Consider the following 27,384-nt stretch of genomic DNA (forward strand, 5'->3'; position numbering starts at 1 on the left):
TCTCACTGCTTCAGGTGGTCCCAAGAATTTTGGCAGTGGGCACCAACTCAGAACAGGGGTTTTGGTCTTCGATAGTCATGGCTCAGGCATCACTCTCTGGACCTGGCTCAGGTTAGAAGGGAAATTAAGCTGTAGGGACATGGATGGGTTTTGGATGCCAAGAGCAGGAAGCAGTGTTGGGTTTTTGGCAGCCCCGTTCCCAGAGCCAAGTGTCACTTAAATAAGGCAGCAACGCTCTGTCTTCTCTAAGACTGCCTGGTCCCTGCCTTCTGCCTCTTTCTGGCTTTTATTGTTCTCTCTACAGCCTGACTTTCTGGACTCCTCTGCACAAGGAGGAAGGTGGTCAAGGTTCCACAGCTCCTGTCAATTCTGCTAAGACAGACACCCTAGGTAGCTCAACAGAGAGGATTTAGTGTGAGGATTGGTGACATGGGTAGCCAGAAGGAACACCCAGGAAACCCCAGAGATAGTGACAGTGGTGGCAGCCAGCCCTCAGGCAACAGGTGCTAGATCCCTGGAAAGGGGAATCTGGTAGGTGAGTCTGGGTCAGCTGTCCACCCTGCTCCAGTGAGCTGTGGCCGGGGGTAGAGCCATGCGATATAAACCAGCAAGTTGAGGGTGCTGTTCAGGGAAGGAGTGTATGACCTGGATGGACACTGTGCATTTGCAGTATGTGGGAAAACTGTCTAGAAATGGAAAGTGCTGAGGTCCCTGTTGGTAGAAGTGCACAAACAATGCATGGTGTCTGAAATGCTGCCAAGAGTGAAGCAGGGAGTGGCCGGGTCTTTGTGAGGGCAGCTCCGTATTTAAAACCTTGCTCTGTCATGCACCGGCTGTAAGCCTCAGTTTCCTTATCTGTAAGGCAGGGGTGTGAGTAGTTCCTACTTAAGAGTTCAGCTGCAAAAGGCCCTAGGCACAGTGGCTGGCACACAGAGCACATAGCAAACGCTGCCTGTTATTACTGACATTGACGTCTGGGCAGTTTGAGGATCAGATGGCTTTGGGGGTTCCCTCCCCTCGGAGTTTGCTCTGCGTTCATGATTTCTAGCCTGAGTTTGAACAAAGTGAGACTCCAAGTCCTTCCTTGTGTGGTATCCCACCAAGCCTCAGGGCTGTGGGCACAGGAGACCCCACACTGGGGCATGGGGAGGAGCCAGGTGCCCAGGGCAGTGAGACAGGGCATAAAGGGCATGGAATGGGGGTCAGAGGGCCGGGGCTTCGGGTCCCCCTTCCTCTACTTCACTGAGCGCCTTTGGCCTGGGCTCTTTTCTTAGGACCCTCTATTTCTGAGCCATGTCCGGGCACCGTGAAGGGTGGTATGTAGATTTGACTGGGGGTGCAGGACAGCCTGCAAATGTCAGAGCTGTTGGCCTTGCATTCCCAGCCTCAGGCCTCAGCAGATGAAAGCCTGGGGCCCTATCGGCCCCATGCCAGCGGTTAGCCAACCTGAGGGGAGGAGCAGCCTCTGCCCACCAGCCCAGCTGTCTCTGCATCCCTATGGGCACCTCTGTGCCCACAGACACTGGGCACGGATGATGCCTCCATCTCCCCATCCTAACAGCCTTGCTGCTTCCTGTTCTTCATCCTCACTGCGGGGATGCATGCATGAGGGTCATGTGCGGCTTACCAGCCATACAGGGCTGGACTTAGACAGTGGACAAGTTCCCCTGAAATTGTACAAGAGACAACTCTCACAGCCTTCACCCCTGGGCCCTAGGTCTGTGCTGTGGGCCAAGCTCTGTTCTAAGCATTTTGCATGGATTGTGTCAGCACAGCCCTATAAACAAGGTACTCTTATCCCCCTTTACAGATACAGAAACTAAGGCTCTGAGAAGTTAAGTAGTTTGCCCAGGGTCATTTGCAAATGGCAGAGCCACATATAAAGCTGAATTGTCTTTGCCACCAAGGCAAACAGAAACCCTCCAAAGTTTAAATAAATTGCCATTTATATGAGCTAATAGATTTAAATGAGGCCTGCAGTGCTGAACTATAAAAAGCTTTCATTGTCAGGGGACCCAGAAACTATTTTAGTAGTTGGGCCAAGCAGGTAGCACAAGTAGCAGTAACAGGGGATGCAAAAAAAATTGCTCCTGGGTGAGCCCAGGTGGGAACACCATGGGGCCTGTGCACACGGGGCCAGGGATGTGCATGGCCACATTTGCCAGGCTGCAGCTCGAGGCTAGGACTGTGCAAACCCTGTTGCTTGCAAATGAGCATCAGGATGGGTTTGGCTTAGGCTGGGCTTGGGGAGAGGAAGGATTCGTTGTCATCATGGAGACAGGGACTTCCTAAGACCTCAGGCTCCTGGTGCTGCCACCTTTCTCCCCTTTGTGACTTGCTTGGTCCTATCATGGGGGAATAGAACTTGAACTAGAGAGATGTCTTTTTAGATACAGAACTTCTGGGATCTCAGAGCTGCAGGGCACTGCCTGCCAGGGCACGTCAGAGTTCGCAGCGCGTGTTTGTGTGCACGCACACACGCACCTGTCCTTGATGAAGCCAGTTTTGGGGTGTTGGACCAGCGCCACGCCCTGGAATTTTGACTCCCTCATTGACAAAGCCAGGGGCTGCAGGAAGCGATTCTGTGAACCGGGCCCGCGGTGGCAAAGCGGCCAGCCCAGCGTTGAGCCGGCGCATTTAAAGGATTAGCTCACGCTGTTTGCTTGTGTGTGCCTAATCATGCTGCTCCCAGCTAAATGATTACAATTGATTAAAAGCAGAGCTAGGTATTCTAACAAGCAACCCGGAGCCCTTCCGATGGGGTGAGCCGGGCTCTGCCAGGCTGGGTCCTGGTACCCAGCCAGAGGGAGGGCTCTCTGAGACAGGGGCGGGATCTCAGCTCCCTTGGGACCCTTCCTTCCTAGCCCTTGAGAACATTTGATTCAGCCCTTGCCCTGATTCCATTTACTGAGTACCTACTCCCGGCGCCACCTCAGGGGCCTGAGACAGAGCTGGGAACAAGGAGACAGGGTTTCTATCTTCATGGAGCTGACATGCTTTGGGAGACGCTGATGATAAGTCAGTAAATATATGAACTAGGAGATTTCAGAGTGTGAGTTCTGAAGACAATAAAATGGTGTACTGTGATGGAGAGTGGTGTGTGTATGTGCGTGTGTGTTTGCGTGCATTTGTGTCTATCTGTGTGTGTGTGTGTGTGTGTGTGTGTCTTTTGGGAGGTCAGGAAAGGCTGGCATTTCAGCCGAATCCTGGAAGTTGCAGAGCCAGTGTGGGGAAGAGTTAGGGGATCCTCCAGGAGAGGGAAGAGCCAGTACCAATTATCTGAGGCCCAAGCAGATTTGGGGTATTCACGGAACAGAATAAAAGGGCAGAGGTACTAGATGGGGGCAAGCAGGACAGACGGCCACTGCCTTCTGGCATCATTCTCCTGGGCTGGCCTTGCATTGCCTACCCAGTGAGATCGAGACAGGGCTACCTAGATGCATGTACACCTGCCCATCCGCCTGCAGGAGGTACCCTTTCTTTCTCTTAATGCATCAGCACAGCTCCAGCGCCTCCTCCCCTGAGAAGCCTCTCTGATTCTCCTTCCTTTGGTTTCTCCAGCCCTTGGTTTAACCCTCCTGATTCCTTTGCCAATATAGATTGTAAGTCACTGTGTCTATACCAAACTCTCCACTCTGATGTGAGTTTTTGGAGAGTGAAGGCACCCTTTGCCTGCCATCCATCCGTCCGTCCATCCATCCATCCATCCATCCATCCATCCATCCATCTCTCCCTCCCTCCCTTCCCATATGTGTTGACGTATTTTTTGAGCTCCTACAAAGTCAGAAAGAGAACACAAGCAGGAAAGGAGGAAAAGAAAGAGGGGGGAAACCCACAGATTCCGGGAGCCCATTTTTAAAATACCTGGTCCTTATAAGATGGGTAACCAAAGAGCCCATTTCCTTGTCTCTTTGTACTGCTGCTGTTGGATCCAGCCAGATAATTATAACTAATAATAATTAAAAATCAAAAGTGCTCTAGGCGCATTACTTAGCATTTGACTTTGGCTGCGCTTTCTGTGAGTAGCGGCATCTTCCTCCTTCCTGCTTTAGAGATTGCCCAGTCCTTGTCAACTTGACTTCTGTTGGGAGACCAGGGCCTGGCTGGGCGTGGCCTGGAGTTGCTGGCTGACACCCAGTGGTGGTTCCAGAGAGTGAAAGCCTATTGCTGACGCTGGAGTCAGTCACTTGTGAGGCCAGGAGCCTGGGGAGGGCTGAAAGTTTGGCTGGCTGCTGACCCCTCGAGGTCTCCCCATCGCCATTATTCTCTTTTTTAGTTTTTTGAGACAGAGTCTCGCTCTGTCACCCAGGCTGGAGTGTAGTAACACGATCTCGGCTCACTGCGATCTCCGCCTCCCGAGTTCAAGTGATTCTCCTGTTTCAGCCTCCCGAGTAGCTGGGATTACAGGTGCCCACCACCAGGCCTGGCTAATTTTGTATTTTAGTAGAGACGGGGGTTTCACCATATTGGCAAGGCTGGTCTCGAACTCCTGACCTCAAGTGATCCACTTGCCTCGGCCTCTCAAAGTGCTGGGATTACAGGTGTGAGCCACTGTGCCCTGCCGCCCATCATTTCCTATTGCAGATGTTATTCTTCTCTGGGCTCAGTTTCCACATCTGTTAAATGGGGTAAGACCTGCTGCCTCGGGTTGTTGTGAAGATGGAGTTCGCGTGTGTAAAGCACTTTGTAGCACTTAGGATATAAGGATCGCTGAGGGTCATTGTGGCCCTTTTCCAATAGGATCACTTTGTGCTTCCTGCCTTTCCCACTAGGGCAGGAAACCAGAGCCCAGCACAGGCTGAATTCTATTGAATGTGAGCACATGTTGTGGCGATGCCGTGCCCATGCTGTGGAGCTCACAGTCTGGCCTCAGATGCCAGCCCTGCCACCAAGCAGCTCCATGACCGTGAGCAAGTCACTGGCCTTTTCTTGCTTTCAGGAGACCAGGGTTATTGAAGATCCCTTCTTTGTTGGGTACTGGGGGAGCTGAAGGCAGTGATGACTGAAAAGCTCCCAGCATTGGGTCTGGCTCAGAGTCAAAGGTAGGTGAGCCCCAGTCCATGTAGTCATTGCTCTGCCTATGGTCTGGAGGTGGTGGGCCTTCTGTTAATGCATTCATTGACTCATTCAATCAATCATGTGTGGACGTGCTCAATCTAGCCCGCAAGTGTTTACTGAGCACCTGATCTGTGCCAGCTGTGCACAGGTGCTGGAGACAAACAAAGGCATAGACTAAGCCCCTCACATGTTGCAGGGAGGGGAAAGTAAGCTAATAAGGACAAACAGAATATTTCTTATGTGTTTGTGGAATATGATATGAAGTAATATGGTATAGTATATAGTATAGTATAGTGCTGCATCATATCATATCACTCATACTGTGTACTAAATACAACATAAGTGCTACACACAACAGAGCCCCACAGTTGGGCCCCCATGTGACATTAAGGGAAACCATGGAGCCTGAGCTTTGCCCTTGCTCCCTGTAAGTTACTGTGTTATGAGCACAGTTAGTCTGTGTCTCTAAGCCTTGGTTTATTTGCTGTCAAGTGGGGCAAGGGTGTTCCCAACCTAATAAGGTGTGGCATCATCATCATCACTGTTGTCATTGACATGATTATTACTGCTGCCGCCACTGGGGGCAGCTGTGTCTCCTGAGGGGCCATGTGTGGCAGTTTGGGGTCTGCCTTGGGAGAAGGCTGGGGTGGACACTGACAACACTCCTTGTCCTTAGAAGGTCCAAGGCACAGGCCTGAGCCCCTCACCCCAAAGTAGTACAAATGAGACAGCATTTCCTGAGTACTTACTGGGAACCTGACCGTAAGCCTTCATGTGGGCAGCCTCTTAGGACCTCAGGCATGAGGTCCTTGTCATAGATGGGTAAACTGAGGCTCCCCATGTACACATAGCTGCCAGTGGACGAGTGCCTGTGTTTGCAGCCTGCGGGCTGAGGCAGTGGGGTCAGAGACGACTCTCAAAGCCCTTAGAAGCCAAGGGTAGGTCTCTGGGCACAGGGGTCTCTGAGTGGGCCTCCCGTCCCAGCGAGGCAGGCGTTCCAGAGGGTGACATGGAGGCTGCATGCAGCTCCTGGGGCATGATACTGTTGCTGGTCTGGACAGCCCTGGGTGAGCAATGGCTTCTCCCTGGTCACCACAGAGGAGCAGAGAGGAGCGGGCACTGGAGGGGTAGTGTTGAAACAGAAGTCTGTGCCCAGCTGTGCTCAGATACCCTCGTGAGCCTTGAGGGTCAGCTCGCCTGAGCAATGAAGTGTGTGGAGGCCCAGGTGGGGACTGGGGAGCCTCCCCTCAAGGCCCAGCTCCAGGCAGAGATGGCACTTGGAATCAGCCTCGGGCTGCCCGTCTGCCCATTGGAGCCTGTCATTCATGCCCTAGGGCGGGGGGCCAACCAACTTTAGAGGGCACGATGCCATCTCGACAGATGGGCACGGGGGAGCTGCCAGGAGCCTCCGGCCGGTGGCCATTGTATATGTGGCGAGCCGAGCCCCTCCCCGGCGCTGTCTCAGCCGGGACCACATGCCTTCAGTTTCTTAGTAACAGTGACAACACTGCGAGCAGTGGCGCCTCACTGGTTCCACATCCACAGAGGTTTGCACCCTGCAAAGCCCTGCCCCGCATTGACTCAGACAAAGAGGGAGCCTCTCAGATGGGAAGACATGGGGCCTGGGGGCCTGAGGGGGTGACTGACCCCAGACACAGACATAGACACTCCTGTCAGACTGCCCGGGCTCACAGCTCTGCCGCCCTGGCAGCTCTGCCCACATGGGAAGCCTCAGTTTACCCATTTACGACAAGGAGACACACTCATGTGAGGTCCTAAGAAGGTACTCACGAGAATGGCTTGCTTTGAGGTCCTTAGCAGCACTCAGGAAGCACTGCCTCATTTTTACTACTTTGCAGCGAAGGGCTCAGGCCTGTGTCCTGGGCCTTCTGAGGACAAGGAGCACAGTCAACGTCCACCCACCAGAGATGAGGTTTAGGGGCCTCAGAGTTGCTTTGTCAATGTGACCTTGGGCATGTGACCTCCCTCACGGTGACTCACTGTCATCACCTGGACAGTGGGCCGCCAGTGCCGTTCTTGGAGGGTTACTGTGGGGATACAGCATCATGCTTGTGGATCATTGAGCACGGTGCCTGGTCCCCTAGGAAGGCCATATGGAGGAAGCAACATCTGGGGTAGAATTGGTTGGCATGTATCACTGTCCCTCTTTCACAGATGGGAGAAACAGGCTCAACAGTGAGTTTAAGCCACTCACTTGATGTCGTGTCCCACAGCTGGTAAGTGGCAGAGCTGAGCCTGCAACCCTGGTGGTAAGAGGCAAGGAGGAGGTGAAGGACGGTGGTAGCACCACCACCAACCAGGCACTAAGGGAATCCTTTTGCCTTGATTTTCCCGTTCTGAGGACAAACCTATGAAGCCAGTGCTGCTGTTATCCCCATTTCACAGATGGGGAGACTGAGGCATAGTTGGGCAGAGATGAGATTTGAACCCAGGCAGCCTGAACATGCAACCATTGTCCTAACACCAAGGGCAGGATGTTTTGTGTTGCTGAACTCCATTTGTGTCAGAACTTTCTTGAAATAGCAGCCTGTGTTCCTGACTTTTTGGGAGTGGGACTGGCTGCCTGCATGAGGAGGCTGGGGTCTGGCATGGATGGGAATGTCTTAGCCCCCATCCACGAGAGACCAGGGTGCTCTGGGCGGAACCTGGATTGTACTCTTTGGTCAAGCAGGAACAATTACTAATGACATTTACAAAGAAATTAATGATGAGAAATGCAAGTTGGCATTTCAGGAGCACCCGTCAGCAGCCGTGCGCCAATGCTCACAGGAGAGGCGAGGTGCTGGGGGCCGGGCATGGGGAGGAGGAGATGGCAGAAAATTAATTTCGCTGTGTCAATAATGAACATGGCTCCACTCGTTCTGCTTCTGAAGTTTAGACAGAATCAATCATGGACGGACTGGGGCTTGTCCGGGACTGCATTAAGATTCACTGTGTAGCTGCAATATGAGCAAGGGAAAGTGATGGTTTCAGTTTGGTGTCTCCTTTAGGTGTCCCAGAGGACAGCAGGGATGGGAGTGGCAGGGAACAGTGGGAGAGAAGGAGGTAGTCATCCTAGGACTGGGCCATTTGGGCTAAAATCTTTGTGCCACCTCTTACCAGCTAGATGACTTAGCGAGTTGCTTTGCTTTTCTGAGCCTCAATTTCTTCATCAGTCAAACGGGAACAACTGGGAGAAGTAAAGATAATATATAAAGAGCAGAGAGCCCAGTTTCTGACACATCATAGGAGCTCAGTATATGGGAGCTGTTGCCGTGTTTCTCGGTTATATTTTAAGATACACAACTTTCCTCCATAGAGCCTCTCTTATGTTACGTTGCAATACCTCATTTGTGTGCTGTAGTTTAATTGGTCATATTTTTTTGTTTGTTGTGATACATAAAGTACTGGAGCATCTTGCGCTCTTTGGGGTTCTAGGGTAAATAAAATACGGCGTTGGTGGGAAGCATGGTGGAAGGTGAGGAGCAAGATGCTGAAATTTTCTAGGGCAGGGAGGGGATTTCCAGTGGGATAAAGAACCATGCTTGCCCCTGCCCTCCCTTCAGGAGCATCCAGAACAATCTAACCCAGTCTCTCCTCACATAGGGGAGAAGGGATGCACAAGGAAAAGTCACTGTCTTTAAAACAACGAACATTTTTATAGAACAGAGGGTGAAAACTCACAGTCCATGGCCTGGAGATTGTGGAACTTTCAGAGGGTTGTGCATAGTTTATTTTCATTATTTATTTATTTATTTTAAGAAAGAGAATCTTGCTCAGGCTGCAGTGCAATGGTGTGATCATAGCTCACTGCAGCCTTGAACTCCTGGGTTCAAGCAGTCCTCCCACCTCAGCCTCCTGAGTAGCTGGGACTACAGGTGCACACCACTACACCCAGCCAACTTTTTAATTTTTTGTAAAGATAGGGTTCACTATGCTGCCTAGGCTGGCCTAGAACTCCTGGCCTCAAGCAGTTTTACAGCCTTGGCCTCCCAAAGTGCTGGGATTACAGGCATGAGCCATGCGCCTGGCTGGTTGTATTTTAAAACAGAGAGCTCCCATCATCATAAAGAGTCATATTTAGCTAGTGCTTTTTGAGTGCCTGGCATTGTTCTTAGTACTTCTAGGCATTGAAACATTTGATCCTCACAATGCCTCTAATATGAAGACAAGCAAAATGAAGCACAGAGAGGTCAACTAACCTCCCAAGGCCTCAGAGCTGGTCAGTGCTGGACCCAGACCACCAGCCCTGGATTCTGTCCTCTTCACCACCACACTAAATGGCTGGATTTATTGATTTTTCTATAAATCAGGCCTGGCAGCCCCTGGCCGACATTTTTGTGTGACCCCCTTTGGATACTGGGATGTGCTTCCTGGTTCAACACAGCCTATACCTGGCCTTCCTTACCTGGCTTGTTACCAACTTGCACCGTGAGTTTGTAACCCCTGTTGAAACACTTCACAGTTTGCAATTATTATCTCATTGGTGCCTCTGCAACCTTCTAGGAGCTGCTAGAAATGCTCTTGATTCTCACCATTTTGCAGACTTGAATACAGGCTTGGGACCTGGGCGTTAAAGTAGAATACTGGCAGGGAGAAGTGGGGCTTGTGGTGGGAGTGGGGAATGTGTTCTACTCATTAGGGATTGAGTGTTTGAGTAGGGGAGGCAGGTGAAACTCTCTGCTTCCTGCGCAGTGACCAGTTTCCCAGCTGAGGCCACACCTGGAGGTGTAGTCTAGACAGCTGCAGCCCTGACCTGTGGTGCCATCTTTGTTTCCTCATCTTTGCCTCAGAAGCTGCCGCATCAAAAATGTGGTATTGGCCAGGCATGGTGGCTCACACTTGTAATCCCAGTGCTTTGCGAGGCTGAGGCAGGAGAATTGCTTGAGGTCAAGAGTTTGAGACCAGCCTGGACAACATAATGAGACCCCGTCTCTACAAAAAAAATTTGGGACCATCCATGATTTTTAGTTGACAGAGATGACAAAGCCCTGTGGTTAGTATTAGTTATGACCCTATTAAGTGTCTATATAGCATTTTACATGTTGCAAAACCTTTTACTTATGTTATCTAACTTGAAGCTTCTAACAAGGCAATGAGGTAGATATTATTAGTCTTACTTTTCAGGTGAGTGAAGGAGTACTTAGAGAAGCGAGTGACTTGCTTAGGGTCAGAAAGACAGTAATTAGCCAAGGCAAGATTTGAACTCCAAAGCCCATTGTCTTCTCATTGACCCATTTACTGTCCTACCCACTTATTTATTCATGCACTCCTCTTCTTCCCACCATTCATCCATTCATCTACCCATTTATCCATCTACCCACCAATCCATCTACTCATCCATCCACTCACCAATCCATCCACCCATCCATCCATCTATGCATCCATCCATTCATCCATCCTCCAGCCACCCATCCACTTGTCCATCAATCCATCTATCTATCTATCACCTACCCATTCATCCACCTACCCATCTCTCCACGCACCCATCCACTCACCAATCTGTCCACCGATCCTTCCACCTATCTATCCACCCACCTTTCCATCCATCCATACATCTGTTCATCACCTGCCCACCATTTCATCTATCCATCCATCCATCTATTCATTCATCTACCCATCAATCTGTCATCCACTCCTCTCCTCCACCTACCAACCTATCTCTCCACCCATCCACCTACTCACCAATTCATCCACTATCCATCTTCCACCCACCCATTCCTCCATCCACCCATCCATCCATCTGTCCATCATCCATCTACCATCCATTCCCCCATACCCATCTACCCACCCATCCATCATTTATCCATCCATCCATCGTCTACCATCCATCTCCCTATCCATCCAGCTACACATTCTTTCACCATCATCACCCTCCAGTATTGAGTGTGAGCTAAGTGTCAAGAACCACACAGCTTTTAGGATGCCTTCTTCATGTGCTCTTAATTTCACACTTCACTGTTACCTATCCCTCTCCTTACTTTAAAACTGTGCGTATACCAACACACACACGAACACACACACGAACACACACACGAACACACACACTCCTCTGGTGAGATGAGTGGGATGGAACAGACTGGGGATAGAGTTAATTCTTGATTTACATCATGAAAAGCAGTGGCTTCTGCCTGGTGATGGAAGGGAGGGCACAGGGTGGACCTTTGGTCACTGTGGGGCAGGTGTCTGGGCAGTGACAATGTGCTCACTGTTTGGTTGGAAGCTGGGTATGTACGAGAGGGCAGACAAGGCATTTGGGGCCAGACCACGGCATTCTTCAGCCTCATCTGTGGGACCAACTTCCAAAGAGTGGGCAGCCCATGGAGCCCTGCCTTTCTGAATGATGGGATCACCCTTTGCTGGGTGCCAGGTTGGACCCCCTCTCTGGACTGGCAAGGATGTACACCTACGTGTTTCCCAAGAAATGTTGCAATCATAAAGTGTAATCGGTCTCAGCTGCAGTTTTGATCACTGGTGCATGCACACAATTCATCACAGCAAATTAGGTCCATCCTTACAAGCTTCTGCCCCGCAGCCTGGGGGTCTGTTAGCAAGGGGGCTGGGCCGTGTGGGGCTGGGGGCCATTCCTGGGGGGTGATGGGCCATGTTTGCTGATGAGGCCCCCTCAGAATATCCACCAGAACACTTCTTAGTCTGTAGGACTTAATTTTCTAGAAATTTTGAGGATGCAGGAAAGTTTTGCTTTTAACCAGAATGTGGAAGAAAGTAGAAATGGATACGATCAAAGTTTCCTTATATCATTTGCAAATCCTAAAAGCACTGGGTTAGTTTGGGGACCTGAACATATGTGTTCTGTATAATTAGTGACCGTGTGACCTAGATTTTCCAGTACAGTCCTGATTTCAAGTACTCCATCCCAGCTCTTGGCTGTTCGTCCTGATTTTTGGTTTGTGGAATATGGTGACTCTATGTGGATCTCAGTTTTCTCATCATATTTTGATGAATAAATATTTAAAGTGGTAAAGGCTTGCAGAGTCAGAAAAAATTTTCTCTCACTTATTTTTTTCCAACCTGGCAAAATATGTCATGTGTAGGTGTGCCCTGTGCTCACCTTCCTGTCTCCCACCTGCCCTGCCAGAGCAAACCAGACACTTCCTGCAGCATTTGGACCCCCTTGGCTGGACTGGCCTATGACTGCAGGTGAGGCCTTTCCATAGGGGAAAGAGCTCCCAGTTCCACGAGTCTCTTGAGGTCTTCTGTTCTTCCACTGGCTGGCACTGGGAGCCACACTGTAGACAACAGTGGATGCAGAGAAAGCCCCTCTGCTCGTGCTTAGCTGGTGGCATGTTGTCCTGGGATGCTGTGGTTCCCTCCTACCCAGCTGAGGATGTCTCGGGCTGCTATGATCTGTGCACCTTCCAGCCAGGAATGTCGCTGAGTGTCTTAGCTATTGGTGCAGCAACCCTCTCTCTTACCTTCTGAGATCCTGCTCACTTTTTTTTTTTTTTTTTTGTGACAGAGTCTTACTCTGTCACCCAGGCTAGAGTGCAGTGGCACGATCTCAGCTCATTACAACCTCCGCCTTCTGGGTTCAAATGATTCTCCTGCCTCAGCTTCCCAAGTAGCTGGGACTACAGACACACGCTGCCATGCCCAGCTACTTTTTGTTGTTTTAGTAGAGATGGGGTTTCACCATGTTGGCTAGGCTGGTCTTGAACTCGTGGCCTCAAATGATCTGTCCGGCTTGGCCTCCCAAAGTGCTGGGATTACAGGTGTGAGCCACTGTGCCTGACCTGTTTTTCATTGTAAAAATTCACATAGCATAACATTTATCATCTTAACCATTCTAAAGTGCTGGTTCAGTGTCATTCAGCACACTGACACTGTTGTGCGATCATCACCACCATCTACCTCCAGAACTTTTTCATCTTCCTCATCTGAAACTCTGTCCCTGTTAAACATTAACTCCCCATTTCCCCTTTTCCCAGCCCCCAGCAGCCACTGTTCCACTTTCCATCTCTATGATTTGGTTGTTCCTAGATACCTCATGCAAGAGAAATCATATAATAATTCATTCCACCTGGCCTAATGTCCTCAAAGGATCCCTCCCAGCTTTAAGAATAAGGTATAACCTGCTCTGGGCATGGCCGAGGCAAGGGTTATGGGGAAGACAGTGGAGTGGGGGCAACTGTATTTCTTCTTCTTCTCCCTTGACCCTATCAGTGGAGGCTTGGCTTTGCTACAGTAGCTTGCAGGCTATCATTTCAGAAACATTCATTGAGTTTTTACCACGTACAGGGTCTGAGATAATGGGGTACAGTGGAGAGCTGAGATGGGGTCCCTGTCTTGTTGCGCTGATGGTGTCATGAGGGGCAGTTGACCATGGTGCATCAACAACCAGGTCACTGCAAGTTGCAGGACGTGCAGAGTTGACACCTCTGCAAGGTGCAGAGCGATGCTGTGATGGGAGTCTGTAGTCAGTGGACAGGAAGCCTGCTCCAGGAGGATGGCTCTGATGTGGAGAAGCCCCAGGAAAACTGGGGTGTGGGGGGTGTGCGCTATCCACCACTCTGGATAGCGGGCGTGCTGCTGGGGGGAGGAGGGGGTACCGGGCTGCGGTATTTGGGGGCCTGGCAGAAGGTGGTGACTGAGGCTGTGGGCCAGCAAGAACCAGACCATGGAGGGCCATTTGGGCTGTGGTCAGAGTCTGGATGTGTTCTGGGTGTGAGTGGGACCCGCCGGGGAGTTTAAAAAGCAGAAACCCTTGTACAGCTCTGCCTCCTCGAGGAGACAACCCAGACTGTGCTTCACGTTGTTTTCTCAGCTTTCCTTTGCCAGAAAGGGGGCCTTCAAGGGGCCCTTGCTTCCTGGGCAGGTGGGGCTGCTGGAGGGACCCAGCAGTGGGGTGAACGTGGGGCAGGTTAGCCACACAGGGTGGGGAGCAGAAGGCCAAAGTAACAGTAACTGGCCTCTAACCGCTTAGCAGTACCCGGTTAGTGTCAGGACTGGGGTGTGTGTGGGGGCGGTGATTTGAGGGTATCCATGAGTGTGTACCTGCATGAGGTTGTAGGGTATCCATGAGTGTGCCTGGGGTTGTGGGGCATCCATGTGTGTGTGTGTGCATGTGTGCGCATGGGATTGTGGGGACCTGTGTGTGTGTGCACATGGGATTGCGGGGTATCAGTGTATGGGGAGGGTGGGGGTGTGTGTGTGTGTGTGTGACTAGAGTATTTGTGTGTGTGCATGCATATAGAGTGGGGTGTGCACAGTAATAGGAACGCTGTCTTGGCAGGCTGCTTTCGTAAGCACCCCGAGGGGCTGCCCCTATACCATGCCTGGCCTCTCCTTTTCCCCATGGGACACTGTGGAGGGTAGAAGGGAGGGCTCTCAGGTCCTTTGAAGCAAGGAAGGTGTGGGGGTTACTTATGGTCCAGATTCTTGAATGCTGTCATGTGGCAAACTCTGATGCTGGTGTCTCCAGATGGCCCATGGACAACCACCGAGACAGTCGTGTTGAGCATCCTGGGTGGCTCTAGGAAAGTGGGAATTTTTGGTCTCCCAGGTTTGCCAGCACCTGGCGCACCCAGAAACACTTGGGCTGGCTAGGTGGGACATGACCATGAGGCAGCAGAACCCAGGACATGCGGATAGTTCTGTCTTAACAGAACTTCATCCTCTACCCTTACCCTCTTCATCAGAACTTAACCACACCGAGTCCCGCATCCCAGCCCCTTGGGTGAGGATTCAACTAATGTTGGGCCATCTGCTGCTTAATGGCGCCACTCCCCACCTCACTTCAGGGTGTCTGGGGCTTCTAGAGGCCCAGAGGTCTAAAGCTGGTGGCCCGACGGCCAGATTCGACCTGCAGATATGTTTTCGTGGACTTGCATAGTGCTTTAAACATTTAGAAAGTTTGTGGATTTATTTTACTTCCTTTTGCCCCTAACTTTTATTTTAGATTCCGGGAATACATATGCAGGTTAATTACATGGATATATTGCATGCTGCTGAGGTTTGGGGTGTGACTAAATCTATCACCCAGGTCGTGAGCATAGTACCTCATAGGTCGTTTTTTAGCCCTTGTCCCCTCCCTCCCTCCCAGCTGTTTTATTCCCCAGTTTCTGTTGCTCCCAACTTTATGTCTGTGCGCACCACAGTGTTTAACTCCCACTTACGAGTGAGAACGTGTGGTATTTGGTTTTCTGTTTCTGCGTTAGTTCATTTAGGATAATGGCTGCTAGCTGCATCCATGTTGCTGCAAAGGACATGATTTTATTCATTTTTAAGGATGCATAGTATTCCAAGATATATAGATAGATAGATAGATAGATAGATAGATAGATAGATAGATATAGATATAGATATAGATATAGATATAGATATAGATATAGATATACACACCACATTTTCTTTATCCATCCCACTCTTGGTGGGCACCTGGGTTGGTTTCATATCTTCACTATTGTGAATAGTGTTGCAGTGGACATCTGAGTTCATGTTTCTTTTTGGTGGAATGCTTATTTTCCTTTGAATGCATCTGCAGTAATGGGATTGCTAGGTTGAATAGTAGTTCAATTCTTAGTTCTTTGAAAAATCTCCAGACTGCTTTCCACAGTGTCTAAAGTAATTTGCATTCCCAACAACAGTGTATTCCCATAAGAAAGTTTATATTTAAAAAAACCTACATTTCCAATTTTCTTGCACAACCAGAAGCAACACTGGGCCCATATTCACATGTGGCAGTCATTGCCTAGAGCTGACAAGTGCTGCCTTTTCTTGACAAAGTTTGAGTTCTTGGGGCTGACACAGACCCCACTGGGTCTTACTGCTTTGCACCTGGCCTGGGCTGCATTTGTCCACGGTGTGAACCTGACACCACCCACATCCTAATCTTGAGGCCTCCATCCAGACTTGCAGCTCCATGTGGTCAAAGGAATCCTGCTCACTGCAGACAGATCTCCTGGGATTCACCTGCTCTTTTTCATGACATAAACATTTTCCGACTGTTGGTACCCCTGCTGACAGGTGCTTCTGTCTTCCCAAACTGTTTCACATGCATGATCTTCTTTGACCCACACTAAGAGCAGCAGATATACTTTGAAGTAGATGAGAAGAGTGAACCCTTTTTTGGTTTTGAGAACCCATCCACCCAATAGCCTTTTTTTTTTTTTTTTTTTTTTTGAGATGGGGTCTCACCCTGTGGCTGGAGTGCACTGGCATGATCTTAGCTCACTGAAGCCTCAAACTTTTGGGCTCAAGTGATCCTCCCACCTCAGCCATCCGAGTAGCTCGGACTACAGGCACACACCACCACACCCACCTAATTTTTATTTTTTTGTGGAGATGGGGTTTCACCCAGACCGAATCAAACTCCTGGCTTCAAGTGATCCTCCCACCTCAGCCTCCAAAGTGCTGGGATTCCAGGCGGGAGCCACTCACCCAGCTCCAGTGCCATGTTTTATGGAGTTTCGTAAAAAAAATGGGCTCTTCTCAAGGCTTTGCAAGAGGTACACTTGATTGGATTCCTGGCCCAGCAGCATCAGGTTGGGGTCCCATCTTTTAGGGGTCTGATTCAGGCTCTTTTAGGGCAGGAGACTGTACTAATTCTTATTTGAGATGACCTGTTCCCTGGGGGCCTGGTTCCAAGCAGGCTACTGTGCTTAGAATGGAGTTCACAGTGGCCACAGGTTGACAAGACCAGTGCAGCATTCCTACCCAGGAGGGGGCCAAAAGCCACAGAAGTGAACTTGTGGTCACCTGGCACATTGTTGCTGGGACCCCCGATTTTCAGTCCCGAATCTGCTGCTAGGTACCCTGTCCCCAAGGGGCTTAGCCACTGGGTGTCCCCACCTTCTTTGGAGAAACAGCGGCAGTAGTGGGGGGTCACATTCACTCAGGACTCGGAGTCAGGCATGGACTCTGTTGCTGAGGAGGGGCGAGTCGATAAGCAGCCCTGGAAGCATTCCATCTTCCTTTGCTTGTGACAACAGCCATAAAACTCTCATTTTCCCTTGCACGGCTGCTATCTAAAGTCTCACCGCTCACCCGATTTTCCGCTCACAAACAGACTGACGGGGCCCATTTGCATTCTGAAGTGCAGTTCCCCTGAGTCCCTGACCCTCCAGGCAGATATTATTAGTCCCCTTGTTTTGTTGGGTGACTCTGAATGGGAGCCTGTTTACGGGCTGGGTTCCTAATAGAAGACTTCGGTTCCCTCCTAATAATCTATCCCCTGGTGGGCTTTATTATAAAGTACGGGCAGTACAGAACCTGCCCCCTTGGGAGTTTATTGGGCTTTCTTCTTCCCCACAATATTTTCTCCCACGTTTTCACATGCGGGGAGAGTTTCCCGCTCATGGAACTGATTGTTGACCAAACCACCTGCTTTGGTCTTTTGTGTCCTGGCAAGAGGGGGTTCACAGAGAGTGGGGGGCACTCTCCTCCCCGCCTCGCCTCCATAGAGCATCTGGAGAACACAGAAAACCCAGATCCAGTTGGCGCCAATAAAAGGAGTCTGGGTCAGGCTGTGTGGATGTGGCTCTTTCTTGAATGTTACCCCAGGTGACTCAGGTCGCTGCATCTGCTTCTGCTATTGGTTCGGCAAGGAAGCTGCAGAACCCCCACCTCAAGCCAATCCCCTTGCTCCTTGGAAGTTGGAATCTCCCTCTAGGCCGGGAGTTCCGGATGAATTGAGGCTCTCACATGAGAGACAGCTTCCCTGGCTGAGCGTTGCAACACTCACTTCCTGCTGCTCCGGGGTGGCAGACGACAGGCTGTCTCACTGTCTGGGAGGCAGGGACGGGAAAATCTCATGCACAGCCCGTGCATGGAAGAGCTGCTGCTCCCTCTGCCATAGGACATCTCAGGGCTTTGTCCAAGGCCAGTGGGCCACCAGCTTCACTCTGAGGCTAGGGATGGGTGTCACACCCACTCGGGCAAATCTCGCCCTGCCCTCTGAGTAAACGAGGCAAACCCCGGCTTGCTGGGTGGGGGCCATGGGAGAAGTGGGGTGTGTCCACATCATAGCCTGGGTCCCAGGGGAGTGGCTGCGTCACCGGGCAGGCGTTTAGAGGGAACCTTGGCCATCACTCACTCCTAATTTTAATGACGTGCATTAGCTAAATTGTGTTCTGAGTATTCATTCGGCGCTGTTTATGGTGTGCTCTCGAGTACGCTTACCGTTTGTCAGAAGTGCAAACTAGTGAACATATGAGCCTTTAAGACAGGCCATCTGTTCGTCTTAGACCCTTGGACGATTGTCAAACGCTTCTAAAAATAAGTGCTCACAAGCAGAGAGGGGCTGCCCAGGTGATACACAGCAGATAGGGGAGGCAGGGCTGCCTGTATCCATACCCTCCCCAAAGGGAAAGAAAGAAAGTGTGGGGGAAAAGGGGAAGGTTTTCCAGGGAACAGGGGATGGGAGCAGAGGGAGACGATGGGCGAGAAGGCCCTGCTGACACACCTTTTTGACTGGAGGCATGAGCATCTCCCTGTGTCTTGCCTCTCCTGTAACTCCACAGCTCAAATACCTTCGATGGCTCCCCATGGTCCAGATTTAAGGGCAAGCTGCCTCGTCTGGCATCAAGGAGCCTCATCAATAAGGCCCCCGCCTTCCTCTCCAGGCTGGTCTCCATGGCACATACCCTGTGCCTCTGCCAAGCTGAATTATTCATTGTTCCCCCAACATATGCTGCACTTTTCACATCTCACAGACAGAACAGTACGATGGTGAAGAGTGGGCTCTGCAGACAGACTGCATGGGTGCAGACCCAGCACTGCCGTCACCAGTGGCAGGACCTGGGCCTCTCTGCACCTCAGTTTTCTCATCTGTAAAATAGGGATGATGAGAGTATTTAATGCATAGGGCAGTCATGAGGCTTAAATGAGTTCATATGGGTGGAGGTTAAGAATGGTGTCTGGCACACAGTGAGTCCACGATCAGTGTTAGCGGTGATCACGCTCAGTGCCATTCCCACCTTCATGCTGTTATCCAGGTGGTTCATTCTGCCTGGAAAGCCATCCTTCGAGCTCACACACACACAGCCAGTGCAAATCCTCTCTTGGGCTGTCCTTAAAGGGCAGCTAAAAGGCCAGCTTCTTCCTCAAGCATCTCCTATCGGAAGTCCTCTCTCTATAGTCCTTAAAAGGCCAGGATTGTGCCTCACTTGCTCTCTTCCATCCACTGTACAGGGCCAGGTGCCTTGTTTGCTAAGTGAACAAATAACGGGACCCAACTTCACCTCTGTCGAGCATGAATATGGCTGCCACCTCAGTCTCAAGGGCTACTTCTTCCCCTGGGAAGGGAATCTCTCAGTGGTTAAGGTGCATTCTCGGGCTTGGCCTCAGCTCCTGGAGAAAGTGAGTTGTAAAGCCAGCCTTGTGAGAGCCACAGTGGCTGGAGCCTGCCAGGGGAGTGGCCAGTGGTAGGCAGTGGGGAGAAGGGGGATTGGCCACAACCTGTTTCCCAACCGGAAATCATAGTGAGGTGATGTGCGGGCCAGGTGGTTCTGTAGGTGGGACTGGGAGAACAGAGTGGGATGCTCTGGGTGTGGGGGCTGAGTGTTCTTGTGCCTTCATATGCTGTAGGGACTCAAGGACTCAAGAGCCAGAGCCACGGCCTAATCTCCAGAGAAGAGCCAAGCCTTCTTTTTTGCCTCTTCAGGGTCTTCAGGGTCTATGAGTTTGGCCGTCGTCACCCTCACCATGAAACTGTGAGCCCCTCACGGGAGGGCGCTGGAGCTTCTTAACCTGTCTGTGCTCAGTGCCCAGCCCAGGGCCTGACAGACAGGAACTCAGTGAACGTCTGTGGAAGAAATGGATGGACGGATGGATGGATGGATGGATGGATGGATGGATGGATGGATAGATGAATAGATGGGTGGATGAATGGATAGGTGGGTGAATGGATAGATGAATAGATGGGTGGATGGATGGATGGGTGGGTGGATGGATGGATGAGTGCACACCTACTCCATCCCCCATGGAGTCTCCCTGAGGCTGTCCTCTCCCGAAGATACGGCATTCTGTTCCTGAGGGTGGGGAGGAGAAAGCAGTGATTTGTGGGTACAGGGGTTCTAGACAGGGGGGATTGTGGGGAGGGGATAATGACGCCTGTTGCTCCATGGGCCGTACCATCCAAAGTTCAGCCATCTCAGGAGTGTTCTTAAGACCTTGCCAGCCCTTTGGACACCCAGATGGGGAGGGGGAAGGGTACAGCTGGTCAGTCCAGGTGTACCCCTCTATGAGGCCCTCACTGTAAGCCCCAATCGTGCCTGGTCCCACAGAAGCGGCAGGGACAAACAGTCCCTCTGCCATGGAGCACCCTGCTGGGTCAGGAAGACCAGAAGACAGTCCTTATGCCACGGAGCACCCTGCCAGATCATGAAGACCAGCACAGACGCCACTATGGAGATCTGCGGAGCATTTACTGTAGCCAGACCTGGGACGTATGCGGGCATTATCTCCTGAGTCCTCAGGGCATGTGTATTAGTCTGTTTTGTGTTGCTATAAAGAAATACTTGAGGCTGGGTAATTTATGAAGAAAACAGTTTTATTTGGCTCACAGTTCTGTAGGCTGTACAGGAAGCAAGGTGCCGCCGTCTGTTTCTGGTGAGGCCTCAGGAAACTTCCAATGATGATGGAAGGCAAGGGGAGCCGGTGTGTCACATGGGGAGAGAGAGAGATTGCAAGGAGGCACCAGACATTTTTTAACAAGCAGATCTCGTGGTAACTCATTGCTGCAGGGAGGACACCAAGCTGTCCATGAGGGATCCTCTCCCATGACCTAAACACCTCCCACCTCCAACACTGGGGATCCCATTTCAACATGAGATTTGGAGGGGACAAACATCCAAACCCTATCAGCATCTTAGGAAGAGGGCTGTGTTATTAACCACCCCCAAAACCCGGAGGTCATGGAACTTGCCCAAGGCCATACGGCCAGTAAGTGGCAGAGCCAAGATTCAAACCCAGGGCGTAGCCCATCTTGGCCCACTAAAGCTTCCTGCCTGCCTTGGGGTTACCAGGGCAGTGGCTAGCAGCCATGGGGCACTTGCTAAGAACAAGGGAAGGTGCTAGGATTTTACAGACACTGTCATCAGAGTAGCTGAGAGCCAGGAGAGGCAGCTAATAGGGTGTGTGGAGAAGCTCTTTTTGCTTTCTGCAGCCGGCATGCTGAAGCCCCTCATGTCTCTCCCACCTGACACGGCGATGGGTAGGTATCACGGGGAGACCAGGCAGGGTCCCACGCCTAAGCAACAGAGAGTGGAGCCAAGACCTTGAGAAGCAATCCTGGGCTTCAGACTGGGGAGAGGCACACAGTGTTCCTGTTTGTGACTGTGTTAGGCATGGAGGTGCGCTGAGCCAGGGCCCCCTCCTGGGGCGGGCAAAACTGAACCTCCAAGGAGCCCATTCACTCTAGTGTGTGGTGGTGCTTTGGGAAGGACAGTGCAGCCACCAGGCTCTGTGCTCCGTCCCGCTCCTTCCATGCACAAAGCATTACCCTGGATTGGGTTCAGGATCAGGATCATTTTGCTGCTGAATTCCCAGCCACAAGCATAGTGGCTCATTGGCTCAAAGATGAATGAATGAATGAGCAACCATGTAAATGAATGCTGGGCTTCTTTCCCTCCAGAGGCTGAGGGTGTGTCGGGGAACCAGTTCCTGAGTGCTCTGCTGACGATTTGCACAGAGAGGGCTCTTTTTGTAGGTCTCAACAAGACCCAGAGTAGGCCTGCCCACAGCATAGGCAGCACACAGGTTTCTGTGCCCAGGCCCATGCCATCCCCTTGGCCACCACTGTCTTGTGTCCCTGGCCCCGTGTGCCAGGCAGAGGCTCCCCAAACAGGCTGTACCAGACACCTCCATCCAGGAGAGCACACAAGCTCTGCTGAGTGGATGGATCAAGGCTGCAAACCATTGCTACCCACCCCCTCCTGCTCTCCCATTTTATTTTTCTCACCTGCTTCTCTGGCCACACCTGTGTCTCCCTGGCAGGCAGCGAGGCCGAGTGGATGCCAGGCCTCCCTCTAGGCATTTTCTAGTCCTTCCCTGGGCCCCTGTCTCCACCCCCGGCCTTTATGGTGCTGAGAAGTGTTCATCTGTGGGGTGGGTAGCATCTTTAAACAATTATTTTCTTCCTTCTCGAAAGGGGCTAAATATAGCACAGGCATAAACAGAGAAAGAGACATTAAGGCAGAATGCCCTTGTGACAACTATGCTAGATGGAAAGAACTCTTTAAGAAGGTTTGCTGAACCTCCCTACGTTCCTCAAACCACAGCTTCTAGCTGTAGGGGACGGCCCGCGGGTTCTTTCAGGGTTATTGAACTGTGCTGATTGCAGTGGCTATCCAGAGCTGCTCTGTGTCCTGGTGTTGGGTGACTGGTGAGTCTTGGGGACAGGGGTCCCACCACCCCCTCCGCCTGTTGAGATGCTGCCCTTGGCCTATGGAGGAGCTGGTGCCCTCCTTGGCCGAGCACCTGGGCACCTCTGTGCCCCCCACCACCATCACACAAACTGATCGGGTGGCCTTGACCAGTTCCCTAGCTGAGCTGCCAGCTGCACCATTAATCCCACAAATGTTTGGGTGTCTGTGTCTAGCCCCTCTAAATCAGGCCTCTCAAGGAGTGGGGCCAGCTGCTGTCTTGCCCTCCCCCTCACTGTGCCAGCGCAGAGCAGAGCATCCAGCAGGTGCTTAATAACGTAGTGCTGAGTGAATTCTGGTGGCTGATCCCCTTGGGGCATCAAGTTTTGACATTTCCATCTGCTGTGACATCCTGGGCTTTTGTTCCTGTCACAAAACTTCAGGGAAGGAAGTTTTATCCTTCTGTCTCTGAACCCTCTAGGAGGAAGTTCTTTCTTGAGTCTAACCTAAGAGCCCCCTGCTACTGCTATTTAAGTGGGCAGGCACACTGTGGCTTAGCCATGGCATAGGCTTTCTGGAGTTTTCCTCACCAGTGGTCCCAAGCGTGGGTTCCAGCCTTTAGCACATCTGCACCAGCAGTGCCCTGGTGAGCCAGTGTGGACCATGTGTTTCACACTGACCCTGTTCTTGGCATCCTGGCAACAGGCTGCTTCATTCTTCAGAGATCCTAGACACCCCCTATGCCCATGTTGGTAGTGGGTGGTCCTTGGGGATTTTGTGGAGATCGAATATCATGTCTGGTTTTCTGTGGTCTGTGAAACAAAGTCTATGTTTGTTGGTACTCAGGGCCTCCACTGTGCATAGGCCATGTGCCCACCAGCCTTCCTGTGATTTCTGTGCTGGGACCTGTGCCTGCATCTGCCATTTGGATTCTAGGCTCCACACCTCCATCTCTGCTGTTCTTTCCTCTTGGAGTATCCTCTCCCCTTTCCACATATCCACATCCTACCCATACATTCATTCATTTTCCTTCCGTTGATTCATTCACAAATACTGCCTGAGTGTCTCCTTTGTGCTAGGCCCTAGGAACCATACTTTGAGGACAAGAAAGAGCTGTCCATGTCTCCCTTCATCATGTCACCTCTCTTCCTCCTCCCTTTCCTCCCCCTAATAAAGAATGACCCAGCCACACCAAGATAGCAGGAGCTTTTGACTGGCGGTTGGTAGGGTGCGAAAGTGCCGATCTCCAAGTTGCTTCTGGGCAGCTGTGCCTGCTGGGGATTGGAGGCCCAGGGGTATGGTCAGGACAGTGCATGCCCAGCCCTGGGTCCTGAGAAAGGAATTGCCACTCCCCTGTGTGCAGCTCAGCAGAGGAGGTCAGTCTAGCTCATGAGAGGTGTGTGGCTGTGTGGGAGGTGGGCTGCAGATGCCTGGAGAGGTCTGCAGGGAGGGGAAGTTTCCGTATGCCTAGAGGACTCTGAGAGCGGCTTGGCTGGGAGGGAGGAGAAGGGAGGCGGGAACTGAGTCAGCAGAGGCTTGAAGCTAGCAGGAGGATGGCTGCGGAGTGTGGATTCGGCTCCCCACAGGACTAGCTGGCTGTCCCTGCACAAGTACAGGGAGAGGTGCCTCGGCTGGAGGGTGCGGGTTCCCATGGAAACCGCCGGCATCCCATCTGTGGCCTCAGACAACCTGCCTTGCGCCTCTGGGTCCCTGACACCCCCGACCGAGGTGTCAGGCCTGGCCGGCAGAGGTGGCGCTGTGTCTAGTGCAGAATGCGGGTGATCTGCAGACCGCGGTGCCCATGGGGTACAGGCCCTGGGAAGCCTGGCTCCCCTGAAAAGCCCCTTGCTCTCGTGGATTCCAGCCGTCTGGTTCAGTGCACTGTGCTTCCAACCTGGGTGACCTTGGGCCTGTAATTTTTGCCTTCCTAGGCCTCAGTGTCTTCATCTTAAGACGCCCCACCTCGCAAGGCTGTTGTGAGGATTGAAACAGTGGTGCCTGCCACGGCACAGAGCACGTATGCCCGCCAAGCCCCGGCCGTGCGCCTGCCTGGCCCGCACGAGCACGAGGCTGTCGCTGGCGCTTGGCGCTGCGGGCATCTGCTGGGAGGCAGGCGCGGGCTGCCTCTTCCCGGCCAGGAGCTCGCAGGAAGCGTCGGTGACATCACCACGGGGGCCGCAGCCTTCGCAGTACCCGTCACGGGAAGGGGCTGCGCGGTGCCCAGCTCCGGGGAGCAGGAGTGGCCCGTCTCGGTCCCGGCCCCGGCCCCGGCCCCGGCCTCCGGACGAGGCTGCTGGCATACTCTGGTCGCCCTCGCCGCGGACCCGAGCCCGGGAGAGACGCGGCGCTTCTGCTGACCCCTGGTGGTCAGCGGCACAGCTGCAGGAGTCGCCGGGCCCTGGAGGGCGCCCAGAAGGAGCCTCTCCCGGGGATCTAGGGTCCTGTGCGGCCCCAGACAGGGCCACTCTGTCCCTGGTGGATGTTGCCTCCTTTCTCCAGGTGTCATGAGGTGGAGCACCGCCTAAGGCTTTGATGAAATGGGTCTAAATTTGGAACACGAACCACTGAAAAGAAACAAAAAGACTGGGCTTTCAGATGCCAAATCCCACCCCCGGTCCCAGGCCGCTGGCTCCTGTGAAACAGATCAACCCTGCTGGCCGCCTCTGGCTAGCAGGGGGAGGAAATGCCATTGGCTGTAATGAGAGGGAAACATTTGGCCACAGGGTCCCACCTGGGCCCTGGATTCCTAGGTGCGTTGGGCCAAACTGCACTGAGTCCCTGTCTCTGGTTGGGCCATTGCCATGCGACCAAGCAGGCAGGCTCCCGGAGCCCAGCAGCAGAGGCTCCTCCCGCGTCCTCCTGCCGGGTGACCCATCCCCTGCCTGGGCCGCAGGCGCCACGGCCGCCCACTGCCCCAGCACGCCTGTGCCCGCTCGGGTGTTTCTTGGCCGGAGAGCTGCACAGCACATCTGCTGTCTCCCTCTGCTAGGCTCGGAGCAGCTACGGGGAGGACTGAGAGGGGGATGCAAGGGCAGCCTGCAGGCTATCAGAGTTTCCTCCTCATCATTAGAGGAAAAGGGAGATGGAGGGGTGAACAGGGATGTTTTTAATTCCTGCCTCCTCCCCGGCATTTCCCCTTTCTCTCCACCTTGCCAGTCCCCGTGGTAAGACCTGAATGGTCTTTAAAAAAAAAACAAAAGCAAAAAAGCCAAAAAACAACATATAGGGAGTCCAAGTTGGCAGTAACAGGAACCTATCCCCAAGCCCCAAATCAACGTGGCGTCTTGGCAGCTGCGTCCCTGGAGCACTTTTTCCTTGTTGCATTTTGTTTTGTTATAATCGAGACGCTTTTCTGCGGCTCCCGGCGTAAATGCACTGAGTGGGAGGGACGAGCATGCTCTCCATTCTTCTCCTTCATGTGTGTCTCCTTTCTTCGCCTTTGCAGAACCACACGATGAGCCAGCACGCACAGTGAGGGATCGCTCAACAGGACACCTCTCCGCAGAAGGCTTGCCGGAGACGCCGTGGGGAGGGCCATTTGAACATTACATCCAATCAAAGTGTCATTTGCAACCCAGATGTAAAACTCTAATGATTTGGCCATGAGGCGCTGCTATTATAAGCAGCTGGAAATGAATATTAATGGCAGAGATTAAAAGTATTCCATGCTCAGTATTTTTTATTGTCCTGCTACAGCTAGTGTGCTTTTAGAGTTTCCGCCGCAGACTACATTTCTAGAGTTAGAGAAACCCGCTTTTTAAGGCTATTGTCCTTTGTTCCTTCATGTATTATATTGATAGTTTTTAAAAAAGAATTAGTGTGATTTTTTTTCTTTGCTTCTTTTTTTTTCTTTCTTGTTTTTCTTTCTCCCCCTTCGGTTAACTACTTTTTAATTGCAATTCTAGGTAATTGTGCATCGTGATGTGATTGCTTGGCTATTGTCTGAATATTTCCTTTTAATTTTTTAATTAAAGACTAATGCTTTGATTGGATTTGCCAGTTCACCGGACAGTGATTAAAACTATGTAATGAATATAATCGGTTTCAGTGCAACTGGATGGTCTGCTTTTAAATGTGACTTAATCTGACTGCAGTAACTAGTACAGTTCAATAAAGGGAATCCATGCGATTAGCATCCGGCTGCCTGGTTCTCTCCTCCCCAGCCTAGGGCCGCGTGGGGGGCTGTCAGCTCCTGCCAGGTGTGTTCCCCTACAAGTTCCTGTGGGCTTGCCTACGCCCTTGGGGACCTGCACACCATAGACCCTGCTTCCCTTGGAAAAGAACCGTAGTAACCTAATGCACGCAGACTGGACAGGCTGGCAGTGGCCATAGAAGTCAAAGCAGAAGACCCCTGAATGATGGAATACCCTGATCTTCCCACTCATGGATCGGGAAACAGAGGCCCAGGGGTAACGTGCAGCTTTCCCAAGGCCACGCAGCAGGATGGTCACCATGCTCATCGCGATGTCTTCTTGATTTTCCCTTCAGGGTTGGCTTTCCCCTGTGTTGGATACTGGCAGGCAAGTGGTTAGCCCTTCCCTTGCCAGGACTCCAGGTGGCACTTGGGTTCTGAGGAGATGTGTGATTGGGGACCGCAAAGCAGAGCCAAGTAGGAGCCGCAGGTTCCCAGTCATAGAGATCAGTGGGATGTGACAGCATTGAGACTGGTGGCCGGGGCCAGGTCTGGAGTGAGGCAGGTAGGGGCCTGGGATACATTGTTTCAGGAGGCACTCACTGTCACAGCCCCCTTACACCTGCAAGTGCTGGGAATGAGTGTCCTCTTGCATTTTACACTCTAGGTACCTTGCTTATTTCACCTACTCCTGGCCCTGCTGGCATCCCAGGGCCCACCCAGCAGCCTTGGTCTCCAGGCCTCCTCCATTTTACTTCCCACACCTCCGTCATGCTGGTGCTCAGCTGACTTGCCAATCAGAGGCCAGAACTTGCACGGGGAAACCCTTCCTTGCTAACTTTTCACAAGGGGCATGGAAATTGGTTATTA

At 51.9% G+C, this 27,384-nt stretch overlaps 1 protein-coding gene across 2 annotated transcripts in view; it reads left to right on the forward strand.

The window, feature by feature from the left end:
• The window catches only part of ZNF423 (zinc finger protein 423), a 315,000-nt gene extending 288,483 nt beyond the window's left edge, over positions 1–26,517 (forward strand). For both annotated transcript variants that reach the window (XM_017953342.3, XM_017953341.3), the window contains one exon: positions 25,828–26,517. In XM_017953342.3, coding sequence (XP_017808831.2) covers positions 25,828–25,857 — 30 coding nt within the window. In that variant the 3' untranslated portion in view covers positions 25,858–26,517. The remainder of the gene's footprint in view (positions 1–25,827) is intronic.
• The last annotated feature ends 867 nt before the right edge of the window (positions 26,518–27,384 follow it).

Source organism: Papio anubis, chromosome 18 (assembly GCF_008728515.1).
Source record: "Papio anubis isolate 15944 chromosome 18, Panubis1.0, whole genome shotgun sequence".
In the NCBI taxonomy this organism is placed as follows: Eukaryota; Metazoa; Chordata; class Mammalia; order Primates; family Cercopithecidae; genus Papio; species Papio anubis.